Source organism: Gossypium hirsutum, chromosome A11 (assembly GCF_007990345.1).
Source record: "Gossypium hirsutum isolate 1008001.06 chromosome A11, Gossypium_hirsutum_v2.1, whole genome shotgun sequence".
Taxonomy (NCBI): Eukaryota; Viridiplantae; Streptophyta; class Magnoliopsida; order Malvales; family Malvaceae; genus Gossypium; species Gossypium hirsutum.
The window spans coordinates 120,526,371-120,554,298 of NC_053434.1; the positions used below are offsets into that span (position 1 = coordinate 120,526,371).

The following is a 27,928-nucleotide window of genomic DNA, read 5'->3' on the forward strand; positions in this document are numbered from 1 at the left end:
GTCACTGGCGGATTGGCACAATCCGAGTTCGCTTTTGCGGGTGAAGGATATATGAAGAAGGTCTGAGACAATGCAAAATCTTGGAAGAAAATTCATCTAATAGAATTGGCCTTATATGCTGATACCCTAACTCAAGATTACGACATATGAAGGAAGCAACGGATAAATAGTCAGCAAATTTCATTAACAACTCCACCGTCCAGAATCCTTTCTCAGAGGAAATGCCGTCTGAGCTAGAAATAGCAAGACAAGAATTTGAATGAGAAAAGGCCAAGATGTCTCGGGACCTTAATGGCCTTCAAGAAGAAAACTACCAATTGAAGATTGACATTCAGATTGAAAGATCCAAAACCGAGAAAGTGTAAAAAGAAGTTGAAGTCGTGAGAAATGACTTAAGAGACCTCCATCTGAAAAATAAAAAGTTAAGAGGCACAATGAAAAATAGTGGGCTGGGCAAGTCATCGGCAGAATGGAAAGAGGAGATAAGCAACATTAAAGGAGGGATGGAATTTTGGAAAGGAAAAGCAAAGAAAGAGGAAGAAAAGGCTGCGCGGGCTATGATAGAATTGAGGAAGAAGAACGCCGAATATGAAGTAGTGTTTGCCGAGGTGATGACTAGTCGATCTAAACGTCAAGAACTAAAAGAAAGGATACGAGAGTTAGAAGATATGCTGCAAGATCGTCAACAACAGTTAGATACTCTCTTGAAGGCTTTGGAAGAAAAAGATTGTCAGTATGATAGAGACGTTCGTGCTTGCGAAGAGGGCCTCCAGGAAAAAAAGGCAATTTAGCTATTTGATCAATAAAGTTCGTGGGGTAGCCATGCACGTGGTACAATTATCGGAAGAAGCTAAAAATCTCAGTTACCAATTCCCACCAAGCCAACGATCGAGCATATCGAAATTCCTAGAGCGAATAAAGAAATATGGCGATATAGCTAGAAAGTTTGTGTAATAGCTGAATCAAAAATGGCAAAATGTTTTGTAATGAACTCTTTTGATGAATGAAATGCCTAAATAGGGGCTATCTTGAAATCAACACCAATTCCTTACATGTCATTCATGACTAATATCCATTTGACATTCAAGCATTCATGCATTTATTCATTCATTCATGGCATATCCCGTACTCATTTGCTGAGGTTAAAAAGTACAATTCGCAGTTGTAATACTTCAAATCTGGAACCACGCCACTCGTATAGAACGCGTCGGCAAACTAGAACAATGGAGGCTGAATTTAATGAAAGGATTGAAAGAATGAAAAGAATCCAAAAGGAATTACAAGAGCAGTTGGCTAGGTCACAGCAAGAGACGAGAGACTTAATGGTGAGATCACAAGAAGAATCGCTCGAACAGAAGGATCAAATGGCCAAGATGATGGAGATGATGTCAGCTTTAGTTAAAAGAAAGGGACCCATGCAGAGCCCTGACATCGAGGAATCTTGGTCAAGAGTTAATCACAATCAAGACTCGCTCTATCCCCCCGGATTCACTCCACCACACGCCCGCGCAGCACAAAGAGGATACACCCAAGGAGAACCCACAGACCCAGAGCAACGGTCGGTGCCACATACTCATTTAGGGCAAGGAATATTCATATCAAATTCTGGAGCTAATCCCGCCAATCCAATTGTTCCAGATTTGGACGATCCAGCGAAAATAGCCAGGTTGAAAACGGACGATCATGAGGCTCAAGAGAAGTATAGGAGCTTAGAGGAAAGACTCAAAGCAATAGAGGGTAATGAAGCCTTCTCTGCACTAAGTGCCAAAGAGCTCAGTTTGGTGCCCGGTCTAGTTCTGCCTCCGAAGTTCAAGGTGCTTGATTTCAAAAAATACGATGGCACGAGATGTCCAAAGGCGCATCTTGTCATGTTTTGCCAAAAAATGACTGGTTACGTGAATGAAGACCAGCTACTCATACATTGTTTTCAGGACAGTCTAGTAGGATTGGCTCTTCGGTGGTACAACCAGCTTAGTAGGGAAAGGATCCGATCTTGGAAAGACTTGGCATCAGCATTCTGTGAGCAATACAAGCATGTATCGGATATGGTACCAGACCGGATGACTTTTCAAATGATGGAGAAAAAGCCGTCAGAAACTTTTAGACAGTATGCGCAGAGATGGAGGGATGTCTCAGCCCAAGTGGAACCCCCATTAACGAAAACGGAGATAACCGTTCTTTTCATCAACACTTTGAAAGCACCGTTTTATGACAAACTAGTGGGAAGTGCCACGAAAGACTTTGTGGATATTGTAATATCCGGTGAGTTTATAGAGAATGCCGTTAAGAGCGGTAGAATGGAAGGTCAAGAAAGTTCAAGAAGGGCAGCGCCCATGAAGAAGAAAGAACCAGAAGCCCACATGGTGGGAATGGGAAGCCGTTATGCCCCTAACCCATATTCAAACCAACCCCGACCTCAAAATTATCCTCCTCCAAATTTTTATTATCCTCCTCAAACCCCTTACTACCGAGCACCACCTCCTTTCTACCCCGTATACGCCATGAACAACCAAAGGCCCGTCACTACATTCCCACAAAATACAATACCCGCCCAAGGTCAACCCAAAAACGAGCAGAGGCCAGCAAAACCCTATTCCGAGAAACCACAATTTACCCCTATTCCTGTGTCATATGGGGAGCTGTACCCAAAAATTTTATAGAAGCAATTGATATCCCCGCATTATATGGCACCCTTGAGGTCCCCATACCCGAAATGGTACGACCCAAACACTAGTTGTGCATACCATGCAGGAAACCAGGAACATTCCACGGAAAATTGCCTAGCCTTTAAGAGGAGAGTTCAAGGACTAATTGATGCGGATATCCTACGATTCGATAGTACCTGTAATGCAACTGGGAACCCGTTCCCTAACCATACTGAAGGGAATGTGAGCACAGTGGGGAAAGAAGATGAATGGCAAGTTAGAAGATGTGTTTCAGAAATAAGGACGCCTCTGCAGAAAATCTGGGAGGCACTGGTTAAGAATGGATTGCTCTGTCACCCCGACGATAATCTCAAAAAAGAATGTCAGGTTTTTTGTGATTTTCATGGAATTGTAGGGCACGACATTCAATCATGTGAGGAATTTAAAAGGTTATTGCAAGACCGGATAGATAATAAGGAGATTGTGATCATTAATCAAGGAGAGGCCAATGAGAAAGAAGTATGTGCCTCTGACAATCAATCGTCAAGTTGTCCGTATAGCGCCGATCGACCATTCGTAATTTATTACGATGCAAGGAAGGAACCGGTGAAACCAAAAATGATGATTGAAGTACCGTCTCCTTTCCCTTACAAGGACAATAAAGCAGTACCGTGGAAATATGACGTTAATATCGTCACACCTGAAGATGAAAAACCCAATGCCATGACTGGAGGCGTCGGGGAAGTAGGTCATTTCACTTGTAGTGGAAGATGTTATTCGAAGGAGGTGAAGAAGAACAGTGACTTGAAACAGAAAAGAAAAGCACCGATGCACGTGACCAAAGAAAAGCATGAAACTGTGCCTGAACAAGAAGCTAAAAAGCCTGTGGACAAGGAGGAAGCACAGGAATTTTTAAAATTTATCAAGCACAGTGAGTACAACGTGGTAGAACAATTGAGTAAGCAGCCAGCACGAATCTCAATATTATCTCTGCTGTTGAATTCAGAACCACACCGGAACGCTCTGCTGAAAGTGTTAAATCAAGCTTATGTGGCAAACAATGTATCCGTTGAAAAACTGGATAGATGGATGAACAACTTGAATGCGGATAATTTCATTTCCTTTAGTGACGATGAAATACCGCCCAATGGTAGAGGCTCAGTGAAAGCATTGCATATCACAACCCGTTGTAAGGGCTATATAATACCGAACGTGCTCATCGATAATGGATCGGCACTCAATGTCATGCCTTTGGCCACACTTTCCAAGATTCCGATGGATTTGTCCTATCTAAGGCCCTGCCATTCTACAGTAAGGGCATTCGATGGAACAAGACGAGAAGTTATGGGAAAAATCGAGATCCCTCTAGAAGTGGGTCCCTACATATACAATATTGAGTTTCAAGTCATGGACATTACACCATCATACAATTGTCTCTTGGGAAGACCTTGGATCCATTCTGCTAGAGCAGTACCATCATCCCTCCATCAAAAGGTGAAATTTATCATGGATGGTTGTTTGGTCACTGTCTAGGGAGAAGAAGACATTGTCGCATCTATCTCTGCTGATGCACCCTACCTCGAAGTAAGCAAAGACGCTGTAGAATGTTCCTTCCGATCCATTGAATTCGTCAATGCCACATTCGTCGCTGAGGGAAATAGAATTCCCGCACCAAAACTGTCGAGAAATACCAAGATGGGTGTCAAATTGACTGTAGGAAAGGGAGCCCGAGCAAGGAAAGGTTTGGGAAAGTACCTGCAAGGAATAGTCAGGGCTCTAAAGCCAGTACACCACAAGGCCCGATACGATTTAGGGTTCCAGCCGGACATACGTCAAAGAAGAAAGCAGTGGAAGAAAGATCAGGAAAGAAGGATCGCAAGAACACTAGGCCGAGAACCAGAATGAGAGCCCATGGAATTCCCTCCTTTGTCAAGAATATTTACGTCTGCGGGAATGATATACCCAGGGCAGTATAGTGCACAAAGCACAATGTTAATGATCGAAGAGGGTTTTCAGAATATCAGTATAAATGTCATTGACAAAGGAGCTGACGCGAGTAAAGACGTCTCAAAGATACGCCCTTGTCCCCCGGGTTTCATGTTGAACAATTAGACTGCCCAGGATCTTCTTGTAGTTTATAAGTCTTCAGAGTAATGCTCAAACGTTAACATTCTGTTATGTCCTCAGATATAACAGAATTCTTTTTGTAAGAGCTTGCATTCGCTCTTTATCATTTAAATGAATATCAATGAAGATGCATTTTGTCACGATTTTTTCACATTATCACTAATTCCATAACCATTTTGTAGCCTATCTTTACAATTGCCTCACGTCATACCATAACATTCAGTTTGTTGATTTCAATACTTAGATGCCCCTTTATAGTTTCCTTTTCCATTCAACTTTCAGGTGCTCAGATATCAACAGCATGAACAAACCCGTTACGAGTTCTGAAATCAATTTTGAGAAGGCTGTTTGTTTAGGAGAATTTGAAGTCGAAGAAAATACTGAAGACTATGTCTCGTCTCCTGACTTGCTAAGAATGGTGGAACAAGAGGATAAACAGATTTTGCCTCATCAAGAATCTATTGAAACAATAAATCTGGGAACTGAAGAAAGGAAGCAAGAAGTGAAGATTGGGACTTCTATTTCAGAGGGCAGCAGGCATAATTTGATTGCTTTGCTCCGCGAGTACAAAGATGTATTCGCATGTTCATATCAGGACATGCCAGGATTGGAAGAAGATGTAGCGGTTTATAAGCTCCCATTAAAGCCAGAATGCAAGCCCATTCATCAAAAGCTAAGACGGATAAGACCTGAGATGTTGTTGAAGATAAAAGAGGAAGTCAAGAAGCAATTTGATGTTGGTTTCCTACAAGCCTCCAAATATCCAGAATGGGTGGCTAACATAGTCCCGGTACCAAAGAAAGACGGAAAAGTGCGAATGTGCGTGGATTATCGTGACCTGAATCGAGCAAGTCCTAAAGATAATTTTCCCTTACCACATATTGATACGTTGGTGGATAACACAGCAAAACATTCATTGTTTTCTTTCATGGACGGATTCTCGAGGTATAATCAGATCAAGATGGCCCCTGAGGATATGGAGAAAACTACCTTCGTAACAATGTGGGGAACATTCTGCTACAAGATGATGCCATTTGGGTTAAATAATGCTGGGGCAACATATCAGAGGGCTATGGTGACGTTATTCCATGACATGATGCATAAAGAAATAGAGGTCTACGTTGACGATATGATTGCTAAATCCCAAGGAGAAGAAGAGCATGTAGTGAACCTGAAGAAATTGTTTGACAGACTGAGAAAATTCCAACTAAAGCTCAATCCGGCCAAATGTACGTTTGGGGCTACCTCCGGAAAATTGCTGGGCTTCATTGTCAGTGAAAGAGGTATCGAGGTTGATTCAGATAAAATAAAAGCTATTCAAGAGTTACCACCTCCGCGCACGCCAAAGGAAGTCAGAGGATTTTTAGGGAGGTTAAACTACATCGCCCGATTTATCGCTCAACTTACCAACCAATGCGACCCAATCTTTCGACTCCTTCGAAAACATAATCCCGGAGAATGGAACGAGGAGTGCCAAGTGGCTTTTGACAAGATAAAACAGTATTTGTCTAATCCTCCAGTGCTAGTACCGCCAATGCCGGGAAGACCATTGATATTGTATTTGATTGTGTTCAAGAATTCAATGGGTTGCGTACTGGGGCAACACAACGAGTCAGGAAAAAAAGAAAAGGCGATCTACTACCTCAGCAAAAAGTTTACTGAATATGAGGCAAAGTATTCGTCCATAGATTACTGCAACGCTCTGGTTTGGGTAGCTCGGAGACTCAGAAAATATATGTTGTATCATACGACATGGCTAATTTCAAAGTTGGACCCAATAAGGTACATAATGGAATCACCCGCACTCTCAGGAAGAATGGCACGATGGCAGATCTTACTATCAGAATATGACATTATCTATGTGAGCCAAAAGCCGATAAAAGGGAGTGCAATAGCTGACTTCTTAGCAACTCGAACAACGAAGGAATACGAGCCATTGAAATTTGATTTCCCAGATGAAGACTTAATATGCATTACAGAAAAAGAATGTGAGTTATCAAAAGAAAAGTCATGGAGGATGAGCTTTGACGGTGCATCGAATGCATTGGGGCATGGGATTGGAGCAGTCTTAGTATCACAAGAAGGGAACCATTATCCGTTCACTGCCAGGCTGAATTTCTTCTGTACCAATAACATAGCAGAATATGAAGCTTGTATCATGGGACTTCGTGCAGCAATTGAACAAAACATCCAAACTTTAGAGGTATACGGAGACTCAGCATTAGTGATTTATCAGATCCGTGGAGATTGGGAAGTGAGGGATTCAAAATTAGTCAAATACAGTGATCTCGTGGCAGGGTTGATTAAAGAATTCAAAGAAATAACTTTTAATTACTTTCCACGAGAAGAAAACCAATTAGCTGATGCCCTGGCCACTTTGGCTTCAATGTTTAAAGTAAACAGAGAAACATAAATAATGCCTCTTCAAATGAGCATATATGAAGCCCCTGCATATTGTTTCTGCATTGAGAAAGAGCCAAATGGGCAGCCATGGTTCCATGATATCTTAGAATACATCAAGAATCAAAGGTATCCCGAGCAAGCAAATATGAACGACAGAAGAACAATCAGAAGAATGACAGCGGATGGGGACATCCTATACAAAAGAGGAAAAGATCAGGTGCTCTTGAGATGCGTGGATACAGTTGAAGCCAGAAAAATACTTAAAGATGTCCATGAAGGAATTTGTGGGACACATGCCAATGGTTTCACTATGGCCAGGAAGATTATAAGACTCGAATATTACTGGCTGTCGATAGAAAGCGACTGCATTAATTTCGCACGAAAATGCCACAAATGTCAAATTTATAGTGATAAAATTCATGTAGCCCCTTTGCCCCTTCACGTCATGACTTCTCCGTGGCCTTTTTCTATGTGGGGCATGGATGTTATAGGGCCAATTTCCCCAAAAGCTTCCAATGGGCACCGGTTCATTTTTGTGGTCATTGATTACTTCACAAAATGGATAGAAGCTACATCATTTGCCAATGTGACGAAGACTATGGTTTGCAGGTTTTTGAAAAAGGAAATCATTTGTCGATATGGTTTGCCTAAAAGAATCATTTCAGATAACGCCTTAAATTTGAACAACAATATGATGAAAGAAGTGTGTGAGCAATTCCAAATAAAGCATCATAACTCCTCGCCCTATCGCCCAAAGATGAATGGAGCGGTTGAAGCGGCCAACAAGAATATTAAGAAGATTATTGGGAAAATGACTGAGACATATAAAGACTGGCACGAGAAGTTACCATTTGCTTTGTATGCATATCGCACATCTGTACGGACATCTACGTGGGCAACTCCTTTCTCTCTGGTCTATACATTGGAAGCTGTGCTACCTATCGAAGTTGAGATCCCCTCTCTACGAGTCTTAATGGAGTCAAAATTAGAGGAAGCAGAATGGGTTCGAGCTCGATATGACCAGTTAAACCTCATCGAAGAAAAACGTCTAAAGGCAATTTGTCATGGAAAAATGTACCAGAAGAGAATGATCGCGACTCATAACAAGAAAATACGGCCAAGAGAATTCCAAGAAGGAGAACTCGTGCTGAGAAAGATTCTCCCAATACAAAGAGACTTGTGAGGAAAATGGGCACCGAATTGGGAAGGATCATACGTCGTAAAAAAGGTATTCTCGGGTGGAGCTTTGATTCTCACCGAGATGGATGGGAAGGAGTTACCGAGTCCAATGAACTTAGATGCTGTAAAGAAATATTATGCTTGAAAAAGGAAACCAAGATGAAAACCCAAAAAGGGCGTCTTAAAAAAAAGAGAGAGAAAAAAGGGATCAAGGTGAAAACCCGAAAAGGGCGTCTTGATTAAACACAAAAGATTAGGATGAAAAATCGAAAGGGCATTCTAATGAAGCAAACCCGGGCTTAAAGAACAAGGCGTTTTGAACAGTGGGTCAAATAGTGAGACTACAGTATTTGAAGCATTTCTGAAAGCTCGAAATCTTCTACGCAAGAAGCCATGCTCGAAAAGATTCTTGATTGAGAAACGTGGAAAAGTTCATGCATTAAATATCTAGAGCATTTGTATTCGTTAAATGCAATCCCTTTTCTCTTTATGACACTTTTTTACTATTATTGGTTAACTTTCTTTGTTTACTACATTTGAAATGAATAAATACGAGGTATCCTTTTGTCCCTACCTGACCATTTTTTTCATGCATCTCATTATGTGGTCCGTTTACATGATAAATAGTGAAATGACATACTCTAAACAAAAGAAATGTTAAGCATTACCTGGGTAAATATTTGATAAGTACAAGAGCTTCAACGCAAGGACAAAAACTCAACCAGGGGCAAAAGAGTGATATCTGGGAAATATAGATTATTCGTGAAGCTTGAGGACGGGTACAGAACCTGAAGAGAAAGTCAAGAGTTGAAACAATGAACACAGATCATCAAAAATCGTGACGAAAAAGGGATATATGACAGACATGCCTAAAGCTCATATCATAATCATGTAGGCATAAATGCATTTAAGACAAACATGTGCATATCATGATGACATCATGCATGACATATACAGGTACTCCAGTAGAGTAAAAGGATGTGATGATAGCTGAAAAGACACATGAATTCCACCAGATGACATGTTTTGGTATTCTGATGTTTTATTTCTGTTTTTCAAAAATCAACTCATATTGCGAGAGGTGAGTTGAGCCTCAGGACATGCTGAGGTAATTTCAATTTCTGTTTTCTTCAATTTATGTTTTTCAAAAATCAGCTCATATTGCGAGAGGTGAGTTGAGCCTCAGGGCACGCTGAGGTATTTTCAATTTCTGCTTTTTAATTTCTGCTTTTCAAAAAAATCAACTCATATTGCGAGAGGTGAGTTGAGCCTCAGGACACGCTGAGGTAATTTCAATTTATGTTTGTCAAAAAAAAATCAACTCATATTGCGAGAAGTGAGTTGAGCCTCAGGGCACACTGAGGTATTTTCGATTTCTGCTTTCCAATTTCTGCTCTTCAAAAAAATCAACTCATATTGTGAGAGGTGAGTTGAGCCTCAGGACACGCTGAGGTAATTTCAATTTCTGTTTGTCAAAAATCAACTCATATCGCGAGAGGTGAGTTGAGCCTCAGCTCACATGCTGAGGTCTTTTCAATTTCTGTTCGTCAAAATCAACTCATATTGCGAGAGGTGAGTTGAGCCTCGAGGCACGCTGAGGTATTTTCAATTAATGTTTTTTCAATTTATGCTTTTCAAAAATCAACTCATATTACGAGAGGTGAGTTGAGCCTCGGGTCACATGCCAAGGTATTTCCAAAATCTGTTTGGCAAATTCTGTTTTCAAAAATCAACTCATATTGCGAGAAGTGAGTTGAGCCTTTGCTCACGTGCTGAGCTATTTTTCAATTTCTGTTTTTAATGTCTAGTTTTTAAAAGTCAATTCATATTGCGAGAAATGAGTTGAGCTCAGGATCACACACTGAGTAAAGAACAAAGATTGGAGCCGATTGAAGGCACCAGATTTTGTCTCCCTGAAGTTGTAGTGGAGCTGGTCGAGGATATCAGATCTTGCCTTTCAGAAGTGGCAGAAGAGAAGACCAAAACCTTATCTCACGGAAGCAATAGAAGAGAAGATTGAAGCTGTAGATCTTATCCTTCTGAAGTTACATTGAAGCAGATGGAAGCCACAAATCTCATATCCTTGAAACTACATTGAAGTAGATTGAAGCTACAAGGCCCATATCAGAAGATGCAATGAACTGAACCAAAGCTACAAGATGCGATGGACTAGTAAGAGACTGCCCGGAAAAGAAGAGCGCCAAAGAAGTCAACAATTGGCAAGACCGGGCGAAATTGGCCTTTCATTATGTCTTTGCTCTATTCCCGTTACACGATAATGAGCAAAGAGGGGCAGCTGTGGTAGGCCAATTTTGGCCCAAATACAACCAAATACCCACCCCAATTTCATCAGCCCAACATCATCAAACCCAATCTAAACCAACAGCCCACCTAAACTAACCTACTAAACATTTTCCAGCAAAGAAAAAAACCTTAGCCACCTCCCCACTTTCCTCTGACACCAGCCACCATCACCTGCTCCACCAGTCACCCCCATACCCTGCAAAAACAGAGCAAACAAGCAAGACGGGAAAATATGGCAAAAGTAATAAAAAAACTTGTAAAAGATTGCTATAAAAAGCCATTCAAAAATGTTGTAAAAAGGGGGGTTTATTTTTTTTAAAAGAAAGATTGTAACACAGATATTGGAAATAAAAACGGATACGAAAACAAAAAAAGAGAAGGAAGGTTCAAGAGGTTTAGTTTTGTTCTTTTCTTTTCCTTTTTTCTTCTTTTTGTTCTCTGCTTACCTTGTTTTTTCATATTTATTCATTGTTTTTTTTCCTTTTCTTTTTTCAAGAAAACCTTTTTTTAACAAAGAAACATAAAAAATTTTAAAGTAGGCGTACCTAGGTTGCGCTCCTTCACTGTCGTCGTTGGCGGTAGGGCGGGTCTCTAAGGAACCCAATCGACAGAAAGAAAAAAGGGGGAGGGGAAGAGAGCATGGAAGTTTTTTTGTTTTTTTAAGATTGGGGGTTGAAAATGAAACACACAAAAAAAATCTTTGTTTTTAAATAATGGTGTTGAAACGGCACTATTTTGTTTGGTGGGTGGGGTCTGTGCACTTTCCCTAAAAGGGAAATTTGTGCGTTTAGTCCTCCTCTCTCGCAACCTCATTCAATTAACCCCCATTTTCTATCTTCTTTTGTTTTTTTAAATTTGGCCCTCAGATCTTGTTTGGTTTTCGTTTTGATCCCTAATTAACTATCCAATATTTATACTTTTATATCCCGAATTTTAATTTGGTTTTAGCCATGTCCTAAATCTATTTAATTTATTTATTAACCTTTTTTTTAAAATGTTTCATTTATATGTTATTTCAAATATTTTATATGTTGTTTATTTACATCATTATTGTAAATATTTTATATATATATTTTTTGTGCATTTCCTAATATTTTCTTTTATTGTAGATATTATTATTATTATTATTATTATATACTCTTATTATATGCATATATATGAAGCATCTTTTATGTACATATTATTTTATATTATTATTACCAAATATATCATTTTTTCTTATTATTAGTACATGATTTGTTTTTATCTTCTTTTTTTGCAAATATCATTATTATTGTTATAATAATTTCTAGTATTCCATGTTAAAATTTTTCATTAATGATATCATTGTTTGCGTCGTTTATCTATTTTTAAATTATCACTTTAGAAATATTTTTTTCTTATGTTTTAATTAATTTCAATAAATAAAGCAACGCGCCGATTTAACATTAAGTCGTAGATTTTATCGCTATGTTGGGTGGAATTTGTCGGCTCGTGCTAAAGACGGAACACCCTTCTAAAAAACCAAAAAAAAATAAAAACTAAAATTTTTCGTCTTTTCAATCGGATCACGACTAAATATTACATTGAACTCGTATTTTTGAAAATCAAGACAACACGTGTTTATAAGATACCAATTTTGGGCGTTGCGAGGGTGCTAATACCTTCCCCGCGCGTAACCGACTCCCGAACCTTATTTTTCTCTGGACTTTTGACGTAGACCTAAACTCGGCCTTCCTTTTGTTTTAAAAAATAAATCTAATAGGTATCCGATCACACCTAGGAAAAAGGATCGGTGGCGACTCCCTCTTTATTTTAAAATCAAACTTCAGTTTTCAAGTTTTCAATAAATCGCCACAATTAGCGACCAAATCTAAACATTTTTACGCCGCTACAGCTATCCAAGTGCATGATTGCTAGAAAGGCTTAAAGATAGCACATCAACCAACTTTCACTCTTAAGCATTCCAAACTTCAGATGCTAACAATTAGGTTTGAGACCTTCAGAATGTGATTAGATGAAACTTTGTTTAACTTTCATGCAAAATTATGTGATCTCTAACCACGAATTGACTCTTGGCGAGGAGTATTCCAATACAAAATTGGTGAAGAAGGTCCTCGGATTGCTCCCTACAATTCTCCATCTAAGTGACAACCATAGATGTGGCCAAGGACAACGACACGATGAGAATTGATGAGTCACGCGAATTTAATATTAATCGGGACCACATCACCATTTGAAGGGACTTAAAATGCTTTCTCAATTAGCTTAATTTACTCATTATGATCTAATAATTCCCCCTAATTTCTTCTAACACTCAACTCACTTTTAATGATTGACACATTATTTATTCTTCTTTGAGTAATTCTCTTTCCTCCTAACCACACCACCTTTGAACCAAGAGTTAGCCTCCCATTCTTATTTAATAAATTTCTAATTTTGTCAAGGCCATCATTAATGTTTGACACTCCTAAAGCTCTAAGAAAAAGTGTAGCTGCAAGGGGATAGTCAGAGGCTTTGGCATCCCCTTGGTTAAATGAAAGAATTTAACTTTTTTTAACTCTTAAATGAATTTTCTAGCTTCCTAGCCCTATGCTCCTTCCAAGCCGAATCAATCACTAATACAATGAAGTTATGTTGCTTTCTATATGATGCTTCTCTTTCCCACCATTCCCATAGCTTTGCACTAGCTTTCAAATTTTGCATCTTTGGAGTTACCATAACATCCCCTTTTGAAGAGACTAAGTCCTCCGAGGAGCTTTCCATATTGAGTAAACCACATCACCAATAAGCAACCACAAATCTTACCTCTCTGATAAGCTAACACAAGCATGTTTCCATGAATTAAAGATTTCATGTTACAAGTATCTCCATCAATATTAACAAAAATTTCCCACTCTTTAAACGTCCAAATACCCCCACACATGCATGGGTAAACTAGGTCGTGCTATGTGTAGGGTTGTAGTACAAGATGAGGGTGGACATAGATTTAGGGCCCCTTTGGATGGGCGGTGTGTTTATTTGCCGTTAGTGTAAAAACAATGGTAATCGTGAGATTAGTTACTGTAGTGATACTGTAGTGTGAGACAAAAAGAAAACTAAACGCACCGCACTAGAGATAAACGCCCCTCTAAAAGGGCCCTTAGAAGTATTGAAACACTCTATGCATGCATGGGTATCCCATAACATGATAACTAATGCTTGGGTTAACAATTGAGTCAAATTCAAATAATCTAATTTCTACTCGAGTAGCTAAGGAGTTTAAGCAATTTTTTTTTAGTTTAACCTTTCTTTTTTGCTTAATATTGAAAATATCCTGATTCGAGATAAACTAATCATAATTAAGGCATTGTTTGATAACTCATTGAAAAAATTAAATCGGCAAAAAATTAATATTTTCAATGATTTAAATTTTTAAGCATGTTTCATTGAAAAAGGGTTGAAAATAATAACTAGATAGGGAGCTACTTTTCATTTATTATTTATCAAACAATCTAATTAAATTTCATACTTAATTTTAAGTATGTAATATACTAAATATATTTAATAACTTAAATTCAGTACTTAATTTTTCAATCTATTAAACAACACTTTAAAAAACAGAATCAACCTTTTCCTTTTATCAAGTAAACAAACTCAAAATCCCAATTACTTATCTCTATTAGAGCTCAAACTTTTAAAAATAAAACTCAATCAAACCCTAATACTAATCATTCATTGAATTTCATAGTCCAAGATTCTTCATAAAGTTATATCTTAATAAAAGGAAAGAAAATCCAACCTGAATTCTATATCCTAATTAGGACTAATTCAAAATCATGAATAGGTTTTTTACCATAATTGAACCATCCTTCATTATTTATATATTTTTACATATTCATTAAAATGAATTAACCATCTTTTGTCGAAAAACTATTGGTAGGAATAATGTTTTTTTTTAAAATGATTTTTTAGTTTTTTTTTTCATAATCAAGTTTACATTTGTGTTGCATTTGTAATTTTAGTCAAGATTTAGGAAGCAAAAGTTATGTGTTAATTTAATTATTTTTAATAGATGATTTTCAATAAATTTTACTTATATCCTCTCTTTTTTTTATATTTTTTTTATATATTTGCAGGAAACGAGATGTATTAAGTCGACCTATTCGTGACTCAAGAAAACTATAGAATAAAATTGTAAGATTTTTCTTTTTTTTTTCTTTTTAAATTTCAATGATCATATTTATTCTTTTTGATACAATGCCTAGAACTATCCTACAATGACAACAGTACCGATATCAATCGAGTTAAGACTCAATCGACAAATCTAACCACTTGTTTGGGACAAATCCTTGCTGATTTTTTACTACAATCTATTTCACGGTAGAGCCAATGAGTGTTAGGGGTAGTTGTTTATATTATATAAGTTTTAAAGTTATATTATTTATTTAATTTAATGGCGTGAATAATTGATTTTCCTTTAAAATAGTTAAAAACCCTGAAATGATTAATCTCCGTCAAATGAAAAATGAATAATTTTAAAACGTAAAAAACTTTGAAGGGGCCTACAATTTTACTATATCTTTCGATCAAATAACTCGTAACTCAAAACGGGTTTATAGAATTGAGAGTGTCAAGACCTCTACCTGCCCCGTTAGCTATATCATTATTCATCCAACTGAAACTATCATTTAATATAAAAAATATTAGTATCATTTTGTAATATTTTAATATATTTAAACAGTAAGATAATTTTTTAAATATCTAATTGAACCGAACTTGACCTAACTCGACTCAATAATTATGCATTAGGATCAACATATGGAAAAAGAGGGTGAAAACGCAGGAGACTCATCCTCCTCCTCAGAAGAAAGCAATGGAACTCAACAAGAACTTGATGAATCCCAAACATCAATGGGTCAAAGGTGCAAATTAATTATATTCTTAATTTTATATTTTGATAAAAATTACTTAATTAAATCTCATTTATTCTTGTTCATATTTTTAATTGTTTATGTACCATCAGATCTTCAGAGATAATTGAAAGCATCACAACCCATCCATCACTCCCAAATCAGCCTTTGCAACAACCAATTATTTCCCCTTCAATTTACAATTCAAGTACTAAGGTATTATCACAATACTTTGATCATCTATTACACTATCATATTATATGTAATTTGATTTCGTTTTAATTGATTTATAAATTTTTTAAGAGTTGGTATTAAAGATGGCAACATAGTGGGGAGGTAATTTTTTGCCCACCTCGATATAGTGTTTTGATACTTTAAAATTGATCTGATTTCGATTTCAATATAGTTTTATGTGTTTCAATCCAACTCCAAAAGTAAATAAAATACCCAACTCCGACCTGGCTAATATGTCACGTTTTCAATTTATTATGCATTTTATTAAAATATAACAGTAAAATCTAAAATATATTTTTGAGTTTTTCCGTATAATGCAATAGAAAGTAACATAAAACCCTACATAAAGTTATATGCTATATATAGGAGTATTTTGTTATAAGTATTCCAAAGGGAGGTTGAGTTTTCCTAAACTCAATTCAACTCGAAATTGATTCTCCAAAAATAATTTTACCCTAATAAAGTTCAAAGATGCTCTATAAAAGAATAATTTTTTAAAATATTAATCTCAATAGGTTCTTATCATATCTGCTTTTTTTATACAATGCTTAGAATTATTTATAGCCCCTCTCCAACCATTAAATAATAAGATATTGCGCTTCAACGCACTAGTACCTACGTCCTCCTGCACTAATAATAACATCGATGCCAATCAAACTAAAACTTAATTGGCACAAAAGAATTCTTCAATAAAATGAGTTTGGCAATTATACTAAAAAAAATATCTATGTAATTGACATGTCTCTACTTTGTTAATTTATCAATTTCTTTAATAATATAATCTTAATAAGGTAACTTTTATAAGCACATTAGTAAATTTTAAAATTTCAATATCAAAAGTAAATTTTTCTTTTTTTTTCCCTTTCATTTATTAACTAAAGTATGTATTGCTTAACATTTTGATAGGCAATGGAGTGGTCACATGATGAAAGGATTCAATCACACAATCATGAGCAAAACAATGTTGTTGAACAATTACTTCTGTATGTCTTTTATTTCTAAATATCCCAATTATGCTACCCCTTATTTTAATTTATTTTTGCAAAACTATTTAGTAAATTTAGTTTCTTGAAATTATATATATCTTATGCTAATATATTAAGAAAAAACCTCTTAAACTATTAGCACATAAATTATTTTTGTGGTCAAATAAGTCCCTTACCTTTAATTTTTACTCGTTATATCTCTTGATTTTAATTTTAAAATAAAAATATTTTAAATTTCAAGCTCTTATCGATCTTAATTTCTTGTTGATGCTATAGACATTATATACGCTTTAACATCAACATAAAATTTAAAAGAGTAATCATAATTTTCAAAAGAGTGATTAAGTGTTATGTATAAAAAAAATTTTTTAAAAATAATATTATTTTATTTTTATTTTATAAACTGTTCTCATCAAATTCACAAAATATTTTCTCATCAAATTCACAAAATATTTTTACTTTAATAATAAAATTAAGGGATTTCGTGGGTAAAAATCATAGGTTAAGGGCTTATTTAACTATAAAAATAGTGTAAGAACCAGGGCTAGGGGTGTAATTGAGCTGAGTTGAGCCTGAATACTACCAAGCTTGAGCTTGAGTTGAACTCAAAATTCAGAACTCGATACTCGACTCGAGCTCGGTTTAAGATATAACATTTTGTTTTTGGTAAATAATTAGGTCTCAAGTAATGGAAGCACCCACTCAAGGAAGTGGAAATTTGATGAAAAATAATACCATTAGAGCATCCAATGGCTACCATCTTCCAACATCAAATCTTCCACTACAATTCCGTTTGGATTTCTCTTCTATACAGGTTCATTTATTTATTTTGTATACTTACTACAAACTTGCAATCTTTTTTGTCAAATTTTATAAAAGACCCTTATACTATACTTTTTGACATTTTTTACATTATTCATTTGTATAGAGTGAGCAAGGAAATTGGAGTGGATCGTCTTTGGCCGATACAAATTGGATGAATAGGCACCCTTTTCCTCATACACATGAGCCTACTATAGATTTAGGGTATTAAAAAACTTATTTTTTTCGTTTTTTTATTTAGCAATTTTATATTTAAATATATAAATCGACTCTCTGAGTATTTGTGTAATATTGATGTTATTTTTCGTCTCATAAAATTTAATATGGTAATTTTATTTGTCCTTCCAAAGGCCACATGGTTTTGGCTTCCAAGCACTGCTGAATCAAGCTATAGCATCAGATACTTGTCATATGAATGATCATGATAGGCCAATTCAACAAGTATGTATAATGCTATATTAATTTCCTTAATGTTTTCTTACTTAATCTAATTTATTGATGAATAAATATTTGTGTTGTAGATGAAAACGAGTTTGCAAGAAGACCCAAATCTCCATTTTATGGATATGTCATTAAAGGAAGGCAATCAACATCAAGATATTGGTCTTCCTAGTGCTTCTGGTTCAAGGTAATATGGTGAAATTTCTAAATAGTCCCTTTAAAAATTATGCAGATATAAATTAATATATTAATAAAATTACACTTTAACTTTTCCACAAATTTATAACTTAGTTACCTCTCTTAAAAGAAAGTTCTGACTTCGTCCTATGTGTTTAATATGCATTAGTTGCATATCAATTAAATTGGACAATCCCTATACCCTTTATTAAAAAATTAAGTAAAATATTATTTTATATTTTATCTAGATTTGTTAATGTGTTGATAAGACAAAGATTGATCTGAATTGAGTCTAGTTTAAGGTAATTTTTTGATAATTTGGAAAGGATTTTATTATTATTTAAGTAATTACTTTTTCTATTTAAATTTAATTATAAAATATATAATTTTTGATATGAAATTAATTTTTTAAATAATTTAATATAAACTAAAAATATTAAAATAGATCTTGAAGTATTACTTTTTTTTTAAATAATTCCTTATACCTTCATAGTACCCAAATAATTTTTTTTCCTTTTATTTGTACCAAAATTTATATTTACATATAAATTAAAGATTCATAAATATTGTAATTTTTTGTTGCATTGAATTAAAATTTTGAATGTATTTGATAACGATATTAAATAAAAAATAGTTTTGATATATTTACTTATCACTTAATGTTGAAAATGTTAAGATGATTTAGTTTTTTTTTTAATTATCTTTTAAAAAAATTATCTTTTATTTTTCGTTAAAAATGAAATATTTAAATTATTGTATAATTAAATTTTATTTTATATTATCTAAAATATTATGTTAATTAGATTAAAATTATGAAATAAATAATTTTTAAACATCTAGATTTACTATTAGCTTTAGAGGTTGTTCAGAGATAGAACCCAAGACTAATTTTTAAGTATTCTTCACATTCATTTTATGGTCCATGTTCGGTATTTTGTGGCTACCCTTCCAGATAATGTTGACTTTAAGGTTCGAATTAGCATCTCCTCTTGAGAATGTAATGTGTATTATCATTGCATTCAACATTAATTGGTAAAACATGATATTGATGTCAATTTAAGGGGCAAGACCAAAAATGAAAAAAATTATTATACCACCCCTTAAAATTTGTTCAAATTATAAATAAATATATGGTCAGATTGCACTTCCCTGCCCCAAATGAAAAAAAATTCCATTGAGTCCTTTAAAATATAATAAAATTACATTTTGACCTCACAAAAATTTATATTTCAGTTCTACCCAAAAGTTTCTGGATTGCACTTGAATTTGAGTATACTCAAGCATATAAAATTAAGAGCAACAATCCACATATTTGGATATTATATATTTGATGAAACTTGTATCCTCAGGTCCAAATTTATCATGAACAAATTGTACGATCCATCGTATGAAGCCATGGGATTGCCAGTGGATCCTCATCTAAGAATGTTTCAAGCAAAATATGGTAATGGTAAGTTCCATTTACAACATCAATTATATATGTTTTAGATAATTTTATTACCATTCTTTCCAATTGAAAATTAAAATAGAATGTGTTGAAATTAATACAACTGTGGCTTTGTGTTTTTCATTTGATTCTTTGTAGCTGCAGAAAACAAGGATAAGGGTAATGAGGAACATCGTTGATTCGAGACCTTTTAAAAATTATAGTTTGTATTGCTTATTTATAGAAACTTTCGAGCTTGTTGTGTGAAAAACTACATTCATGATTTTGCTTTGTTTTAATTTGTTTGATGATGAATTACAACTTTGGTTTTAATAAGTTTGAGAATGATGGACTAAAAGGAAAGCGGTATTAAGTTTTTGAAGGGTCTAATTATAATTTTTAAATATTTTTAGAGTTAAATGCGAATTTTTAAGTGTATAATTAAAATGAATGTTAGATATAAATACGTATTTGGTATAATTATGTTTTAATTTAATAAGAACACACTTATGTGTAATTTGAATCGATACAAGAATAGTTATTCTTTTATAAAGCAAGCAACCATTTAATAGCAATATAGTATCTCCAAACAAATATTGGGTGTAGTAGTAAGATACATTGTATTTTAAAAGAGAATATAAGTTCGAACATTGAAGATGACATGATTAAGAGGGACAACCACATATCCCCAAAAGAGTTAGTCTTTATGGACCGTACAACGAACATGTCAGACATTGCCAACTTAGAATTTGGCAAATTCTTGCACCCTGAGAGTTTCTAGTTTCTCCAAACCAATACAAATGAATATCTCCAAGCATTTCAACTTCATGTGAGAAACAGCATGCTTTGCATTCACTAGACTGAAACTATAATGCGAATGGAGGCACTTGAACGACGTGCAGACGAATAAAATGGTATCGAACCGTTCATCTCTAATATCAACATGTATCAAGAAAAGCTATCTTAGAAACTCGAAACGATTAACAACATTCAAAGATGGCGTACGCACGAAGAATACATAATCCAACTGCTTTAAATAAGGCTCTACTCCCTTCTTTTTATCGAAGAGGTCGAGTGGGATAGAGTACTTCTTAGTGAAGTATGGATTGAAAAGTTTATTGCAAAAACAACCAAAGATCAATATGACAACTAAAACATTCCCTAATGGAGCATGAATGCCAAATTTCATGTAGTTTTTGACCTTGGTGAAACCTAAGCACTTCGTTAACCACTTGTATGTATCTGTCCTTGTAAGGTTTATATACTTTAGAGCTTACAAGATCTCTGCCATTAGAAGTGTTTATGGGCCAAGTTCAAATCAGACCTAGATATGATATTAACATATTTGATATTTGTCTAAATTCGGTCTAGCTCAAAATATGAGTCTAAAATTTTGTGCAAGCCCGCCCATAATTATAAATGGGTAATTCAAACTCATCTTAAGTCCACCCATATTATTTTTAAAAAAAAATAATTTAATATTTAATAGTTATCATTTTTTATTTATTAAAATTTTATATAAAGTCATCTTAACACTTTTTAATGTTTATATTATAGTAGTATAATTTTTTTATATGTTATAAATTACATAATATATAAAAATAACATAATATAAAACATTACAAACTTTAAAAAAAATAGTCAATTTGGGTCAAGCCGGGTTCGTGCTTCTAATGTTCAAGCCCGAGCCCGGCTCTTATTTTAAACGGGCTTAATTTCTTACCTAAACTCACTTTTGGAGGATAATATTTTTACCCAAACTCTCTTAAATATAAATATTCAAACTTAAGTAAATAACTCAACCCATAAATAGTTCTATTTCTTCAAATCTAAAGTTGAGATAAGGGATGGATGCCCATAAATATCACCATCTTCAAGGATGCCAGTGAAAATTACTTTCTTGAATGTCAATAGTGATAAAATGATTAAAAGGAAATTTTTGACAATTCACAAATCTTATCTTCCAATCTCATCCTTTTGCAGCCCTGTTTTTCCATACAATTTTTGTTATGTACTTTGGAGGGAAACAAAACCATGAAATATAAAATCATATATGAATAATATGATGATGATGATGATAATATAACTAGGTACCATCACTAATTAAGAAAAAGGGCAAACTTGTGTTGGATCTAACATATAAGAACAGTAAAAAACACATTAAAATTAATTTAATTGTTTATGATACCAAAAGAGGGTATGTAGAAGATTGAGGTCAATTCATCTTGACTGGGCGGAGAGTTATATGGATTGAGTGGTGGAAGAAGCCTATGAAAGAAGAAAGTTTTGGAGAAGAAGGTAGCGCAGTTGGAGTTTGGAGTAGAGGGTCTGTCTACGTGCAAGCTTTAAGGTTGAGAGGGGGTATTTGTATCATTGTATGGGTTTGACCTCTCTTGCATTGTGTAATCCCTTGATAAGCTTGTTAACCTCTTCCATGGTTCCTTGTTAGATCAATAATACGATATGAGGTGATATGGCTATAAAGTATATGGGTGACATATGATAAAATAATAATACGATATGAGGTGATATGGCTATAAAGTATATGGGTGACATATGATAAAATTAAAAATTATGAAAAAACTAATATTCTCGTAAATCGTAATACATCAAAATATTCTTATTTAAAACAAAATCGAAATTAATGTTAATATCTAGAAATTTATAAAATTATAAAAAAATTTGTTGAAATAATAATAGAAAATTACAAAAAAAAAGCTATACAAATTATACAAAATTAGAAAAACTATTAGAATATTTAAAAATATTAAATATATATAATTTTATATATAGTCTCGATGGTCTATTACCCTCTAAATCTATTTCAACAGCTTATCTCAAAACACTATCTATTCATTGCGCATCACTATTCTTTCTAAGAAACCTCTTTATATATACATATATAATTCCTATTACAATAATAATTTTATCATTATAAATCAAAATATATATGAAAATCATGAAAGAAAATGACAAAAAGTGAGCTAAAAATGTTGGGACTATTGTTTATCATGATAATACTATCAACGATGATATTTGAGGTAGTAACGTGTATGTGATGATCGTGGGAGGGAGAACATTAGTGAACAACATGAATATGGATAAAGGTGTTCAAGAACTAAGGAGATTCGTGATGGACGAGCAAAATAAAGATCAACAGAACTATGGTGGAAGGATGGCTTCGATAGAATTTTCTCAAGCGGTAGATGCTAAGTGTTGCAGGCCAATTTTGGCCTACCATAAATTAAACCCATTTACAACAAGAAAAAAACTAAAACCCATCTAAATTAACGCACACTTAGGCCACATTTAACCCTAGCCCTAACTCAAAAAAAAAAATCAAGAAACCCTAGCCACCTAGTCACTTTCTCACTTGCCCCAATTTCTTCTCATTTTTTATATCCATTGTCTGCCACTTGCTCCTCCACTTGTTCCATCTTGTAAAAAGAAAAGATAGCAAATAATAAAAAATTATTGTAACAAGGCTATAAAAGCCATCATAAAACCAAATGTAGAGAAAAAGGTTTTTGGGGGAGAAAGTTATTGTAAAGGATTTTTGAGAGGTTTTTTTAGAGTAATTAAGGAGAAGAGTTATTGTAAAGGCTAGTTTTTTGAGAGGTTAGTTTTTTTTTTTTTGGAGATTAATCAAAGATCAAAGCAAAAGAGGTTTCTTTGTCTATTCTCGTTTTAAGTTCTTTGTTTGCTTATCGTTTTTTCTTTCAATCTTATTTTGTTTCTTTTATCCGAAAGTAAAAATAAAAGGAGGAAGCTTATCCATTTTTATCAAAAAAGTTTTTTGAGGTCCAGCTGCCGTGTACGATGGGGCCGACGGCGGCCGGCGGCGGTTCGGCGACCGGACGGTGGTCGGCCTTGTGGCCGGAAATCACCCACCCTCTCCCTCTCTCTCCTTTTTTGTTATTATTATATTTCTTAATATTATATTATATATATTCTTTTAATATATTAGGTATATTTTAAATTCTATATTACGTATATATATATTTTATACTATTTTATGTATATATCTTTAATATTATATTATTTATATATATATATTTTCTACATGTTATCTTATGTATATATCTTAACTATATTATGTATGTATTTTTAACACTATATTATGTACATATTTTTAATATTATCACGTATTTATTTTTTATATATGTACATATTTATGTAGTATTATTAATAGTATTGTTTTTTTAAACATCAGTATTATTTCTAATATATATATTATGTACATTTTTTTTATTTCTATTTTATTTTTTATTTGTCAATATTAATTATTATTATTCTAATATTTTGATATTTTAATATTTTATATTTTATATATTTTATTATTCACATCATTATTCGCATTTTTTTGACAATAATATTCTTGGATTTTTTTTTACTATCATTTTAAAAAAATTTTACATTTTAATTTTAAGAATAAGGCAATGTACCGATTTTAACATTAAGTCATTGATTTCATCGCTATGTTGGGTGAAATTAATCGGCTCGTGTTAAAAATGAGACGTCTTTCTAATAAACAAAAAAACTTGCAACTTCTCATTTCCTTCAATCGGATCACACTTAAATGTCAAATTGAATTCGTATTTTTGAAAATCAAGACAACACGTGTTTAATAAGATACCAATTTTGGGCGTCGCGAGGCTGCTAATACCTTCCTTGCGCGTAACCGACTCCCGAACCCAACTTTACTCTGGCTTTTGACGTAGACCTAAATCCGGCCTTCATTTTTGTGCAAGAATAAGTTTTCTTTTCTAAAAAGGGATGATTTATTAGGTGTCCGGTCACACCCAGAAAAAAGATCGGTGGCGACTCCCTTTTTTAATAAAATCGAAAGTCGATTTTTAAATTTTCAAATAATCGCCTTAATTAGTGACCGAAAGCGAAAATTTTACATCGCTACACTAAGAAACAAATAGTTTTAGGGATCAAATAAAGTTTTTATAACTTTTTGATAGGTGTTGTATTGTTAACAAAGGTTGGTGTGGAAATTGGAAAATTTTAGATTTTATAATTATTTTCATATATTTTTTATAATATTTTTTAATTTTCAATATTTTAATATTTTTTACAGTTCAAAAGTTTAAAACTTTATTTATAAATGTGAGAAATCTTAACAATAATAAAAAATATTTAAAATGACAAAATTATTAATATATGTAATGTAATAGGCCCAATTTGCCCGGGCTCACCAAACAAAAAAAACAACAAACCAAACAAAAAATAACAATAATAATAAGTCCAGTCCAATTGTTACAAGCCCAAAATATTAAAAAAACCCTATGGCCCAATTGGCCCACGAACTCAAACAGTTTTCGTAAAATTGAAACCCTAACTAGCTCCTTTGCGTCGCTGCCCTCGTGCCACATTAGCATGCCTTGTCCCGAGGCCTGACACCTTTCGCTACCGTTGTTTCACCAAAGAAGCAAAAGACCACCTTCTCCACCTCCGTCAACGCCTGCAAAAAGGACACAAATAACAGAACAGGAACAGAAATGCGATAGCAGAGAAATAGTGACGAAACAGTAGCACAAACAGTGAAATAAATAGTGTAGTATTGGCTATAAAAGCCACGAAATTATCAATGTATGGTTTACAGACAGAGAGAAATACAAATAAACTAGAAAAGTTTTAAAACAACAGAAATAAAAATCGAAGGTAGCTAGTTTATTTTTTTTATTTAATAAGAAAAAAATAAATAAGAACAAAGATTCTTACCTGTCGCCGTCGAGGGCTATCTTCGACAATCCGAACACCTCAAAATCCATTAGGGTTCTGCGAGGATTCGCTGAAAATGGCAAGGCCAAAGGCTACTCTTTTTGTTTTCTTTTTCTTCTTCTGATTTCAAAAAGATTTGGTTTTTAGGTTTTTAAACCTAAAAAAAAGGGGGAACTGAGAAAAAATTTTGGCCACGACGAAGGCTTGCCGGACCCCACGGCCAAATTCTGGGCCATGCCCATAGAGAAAAAAATAGAGAAATGATTCTTTTTTTTTTAATCTGGTTACAAAATGATTCTTTTTTGTTGGTATTTTAACTTATATAGTTAACACCAAACGACATCGTTTCGAAAGGGTCCAGAAGCCCTAAAAACGCCGTCGTTTTGGGGCAAAACTCGAAGTCTAACCTGCCCTTTAATAGGATCCGCGTTTTTTGCTATCCACGAGTTATTTGCGGTTTCGACCCTTCTGCCTTTTATCCGTTTTTCAATCCAGTCCATCTATTTTACATATTTACAAATTTCACCTTATAATTTTATTTCTATTTTATTTGGTCCCCCTAAAAAACGAAGCGCATAAGGACAAGGGATATTTCCCTTTTCAATCACGGTCTTTTTTAGCGCTTTAAATTTTAACCCTTATTGGCCTATTTTTTATTCTTGCAATTTATATCCCTAGTTTCCTTTAAATTTCAATTAAATCCTTTATTTAGTTAATTTCAACTTTTTCATGGGATTTTTTTTATTTTTATTTTATTTTTTTATTGTTTACTTATTTATTTATCTATTGCAACTTCATCTTTTCATGAATTTTTCTGTTTATTTTTATTATTTACTTATTTATTCATTTATTTATTATTTTCTTGCTTTTTATTTTAAAATTTATGTTGTTCATACTTGTACATTTTTGCTCTATTGTCATTATTATTTCATTTTTCTATTTCTTTTATTTTTTATTTTATTTTTTTGTTATATTATTGCTTATCATGCATTTTCCATTTTATTTTATTTTCAAGATTACCTTATTTATTTTATTAATATTATGATTTGATCATTAATATTATTGTTATTATTATTGTACAAGCCCAATGTTGCCCGGGCCCATAAACAAATAAAATATAACAGCCCAACAAATAATTTTACAAGTCCAAACTCAATAGGCCTAAAACTAAACCCTAACCCAGCTAATCTTAAAAATTTTCAGCAAGCCCCAAGCCTCCAGCCGCTCCCCCTTCTTCAGCCACCGCTTCCACCATTGGCCTTACCACGCATGCCGCCTCGGCCACCACGCCCCTGACCGTTGCTTCTTCCACGCGTCACATGGCACCTACAACAGAAACAAATACAAGGGCAAGAGAAAGCATGCGAATGATGGGAAAAAAAAATAAACAAAGGAACAAAAAACAAAAAAATATGGAATGAATGTTTGGTAGATCGGCTTTAAAAAGCCCGAATCTATCATTTGTAAAGGGGGGGGGGAATGATTTGGTATTTTGGGGGTTTTGTTCTTTATTTTGAATACAAAAAAGAGATTTGAAATACAAAAAAGAGGTTACAGAATATTAATAAAAAATTTTCAAAGCAAAGAGGTGATTGTTCTTTTTTTTTCTCTTTCGATTCGACCCAATATTTCACTGTTTTTTTTTTTTGCGTGGTTCTTCTTTCTTTTTTCATTTTTTTGGACTGTTTATAAAAAGAAAAGAAAAGGATAAAAGCGGGTAACTCACCTGAATCGTAGACCGTTGGTATATATCGGAGTTTCTTCTCTGTTGAAACCAAATGTAATAAAGAGGGTGATACTATCTTTTTGATTCTTTGCTATCATAGAGGTTAGATTCTTGATCGCAAGTCTGAACGTGGTTAGAATCCGAATGGGCCACCGTTGGCGGTGGCTACATGGCAGCTTGGGCTTGTCTTCTTTGGGGTTTGAATGGATGAAAACGGCTAGGGTTAATATCAAAAAGGGAAGGGTTGATTGAGCTGGTTGAGGATTGGGGGGTATTTTCCTAATTAACCCTCCATTTCCTTTGCATATTTCATTTCAACCCTTTTTGTTCTTTATTTCCTTTCAATTCGATTTAAATTTATTTTATTTTAATTCATTGGTTCATTCATTTCGTTTATGTATTTATGTTAATTCTTGTACTCAATTGTTAGTTGTTCTTCCATTCTTTTATTTTATTATTATCACCTTAGTACTTGTCATCATTTTATAATCATTCATTTATTCATCATCTTCTCCATATATTTTATACCTATTGTCTCTAGTACTATGTTATTATTAGGTATCTTAAGCCTATTCTACGCATTTTAAACTATTATTCCTTTTTATTTTAGGATTTTTTATTTTAAACTATCATACGAAGTCTTATATGTCCCTTTTGTTTAAAATTAGTTTATACGTATAATACGTATTTTAAAATTTCTTATATAGTATTTAGTTATACTGGTTTATATGTTAATCATTCCACATGCTTTTTATTGTTATTTATTTTAAACTTCCCATAAACTACTTATTTTATTTATTTATATTATTATTATTATATTATTACTATTGCTATCATCATATTTTTAAATTAATTAA

At 33.8% G+C, this 27,928-nt stretch overlaps 1 protein-coding gene and 1 long non-coding RNA gene across 2 annotated transcripts; one reads left to right on the plus strand and one right to left on the minus strand.

The window, feature by feature from the left end:
• Nucleotides 1-14,752: 14,752 nt before the first annotated feature.
• LOC121209466 (uncharacterized) lies at nucleotides 14,753-19,975 on the plus strand. The gene is made up of 10 exons (XM_041080162.1): nucleotides 14,753-14,813; nucleotides 15,429-15,541; nucleotides 15,643-15,745; nucleotides 16,670-16,746; nucleotides 17,428-17,563; nucleotides 17,678-17,775; nucleotides 17,922-18,012; nucleotides 18,093-18,199; nucleotides 19,539-19,639; nucleotides 19,775-19,975. Exons 2-10 carry the CDS (start codon nucleotides 15,438-15,440, stop codon nucleotides 19,813-19,815), a joined length of 858 nt encoding a protein of 285 aa, XP_040936096.1. The 5' UTR covers nucleotides 14,753-14,813; nucleotides 15,429-15,437; the 3' UTR covers nucleotides 19,816-19,975.
• Nucleotides 19,976-26,390: 6,415 nt separating this feature from the next.
• LOC121209467 (uncharacterized) lies at nucleotides 26,391-27,577 on the minus strand. The gene is made up of 2 exons (XR_005904605.1): nucleotides 27,072-27,577; nucleotides 26,391-26,671 (listed from the first exon to the last, which is right to left on the minus strand). It is a non-coding gene; the product is annotated as an uncharacterized lncRNA (long non-coding RNA).
• Nucleotides 27,578-27,928: the final 351 nt, after the last annotated feature.

Bases quoted from the DNA above. Each gene is read 5' to 3' on its own strand.
- LOC121209466 (XM_041080162.1), top strand. From the start codon at position 15,438: ATGGAAAAAGAGGGTGAAAACGCAGGAGACTCATCCTCCTCCTCAGAA. The intron at 15,746-16,669 runs GTATTATCACAA...ACATTTTGATAG, and splicing joins TTTACAATTCAAGTACTAAG to GCAATGGAGTGGTCACATGA. The intron at 17,776-17,921 runs GTATTAAAAAAC...GTCCTTCCAAAG, and splicing joins GAGCCTACTATAGATTTAGG to GCCACATGGTTTTGGCTTCC.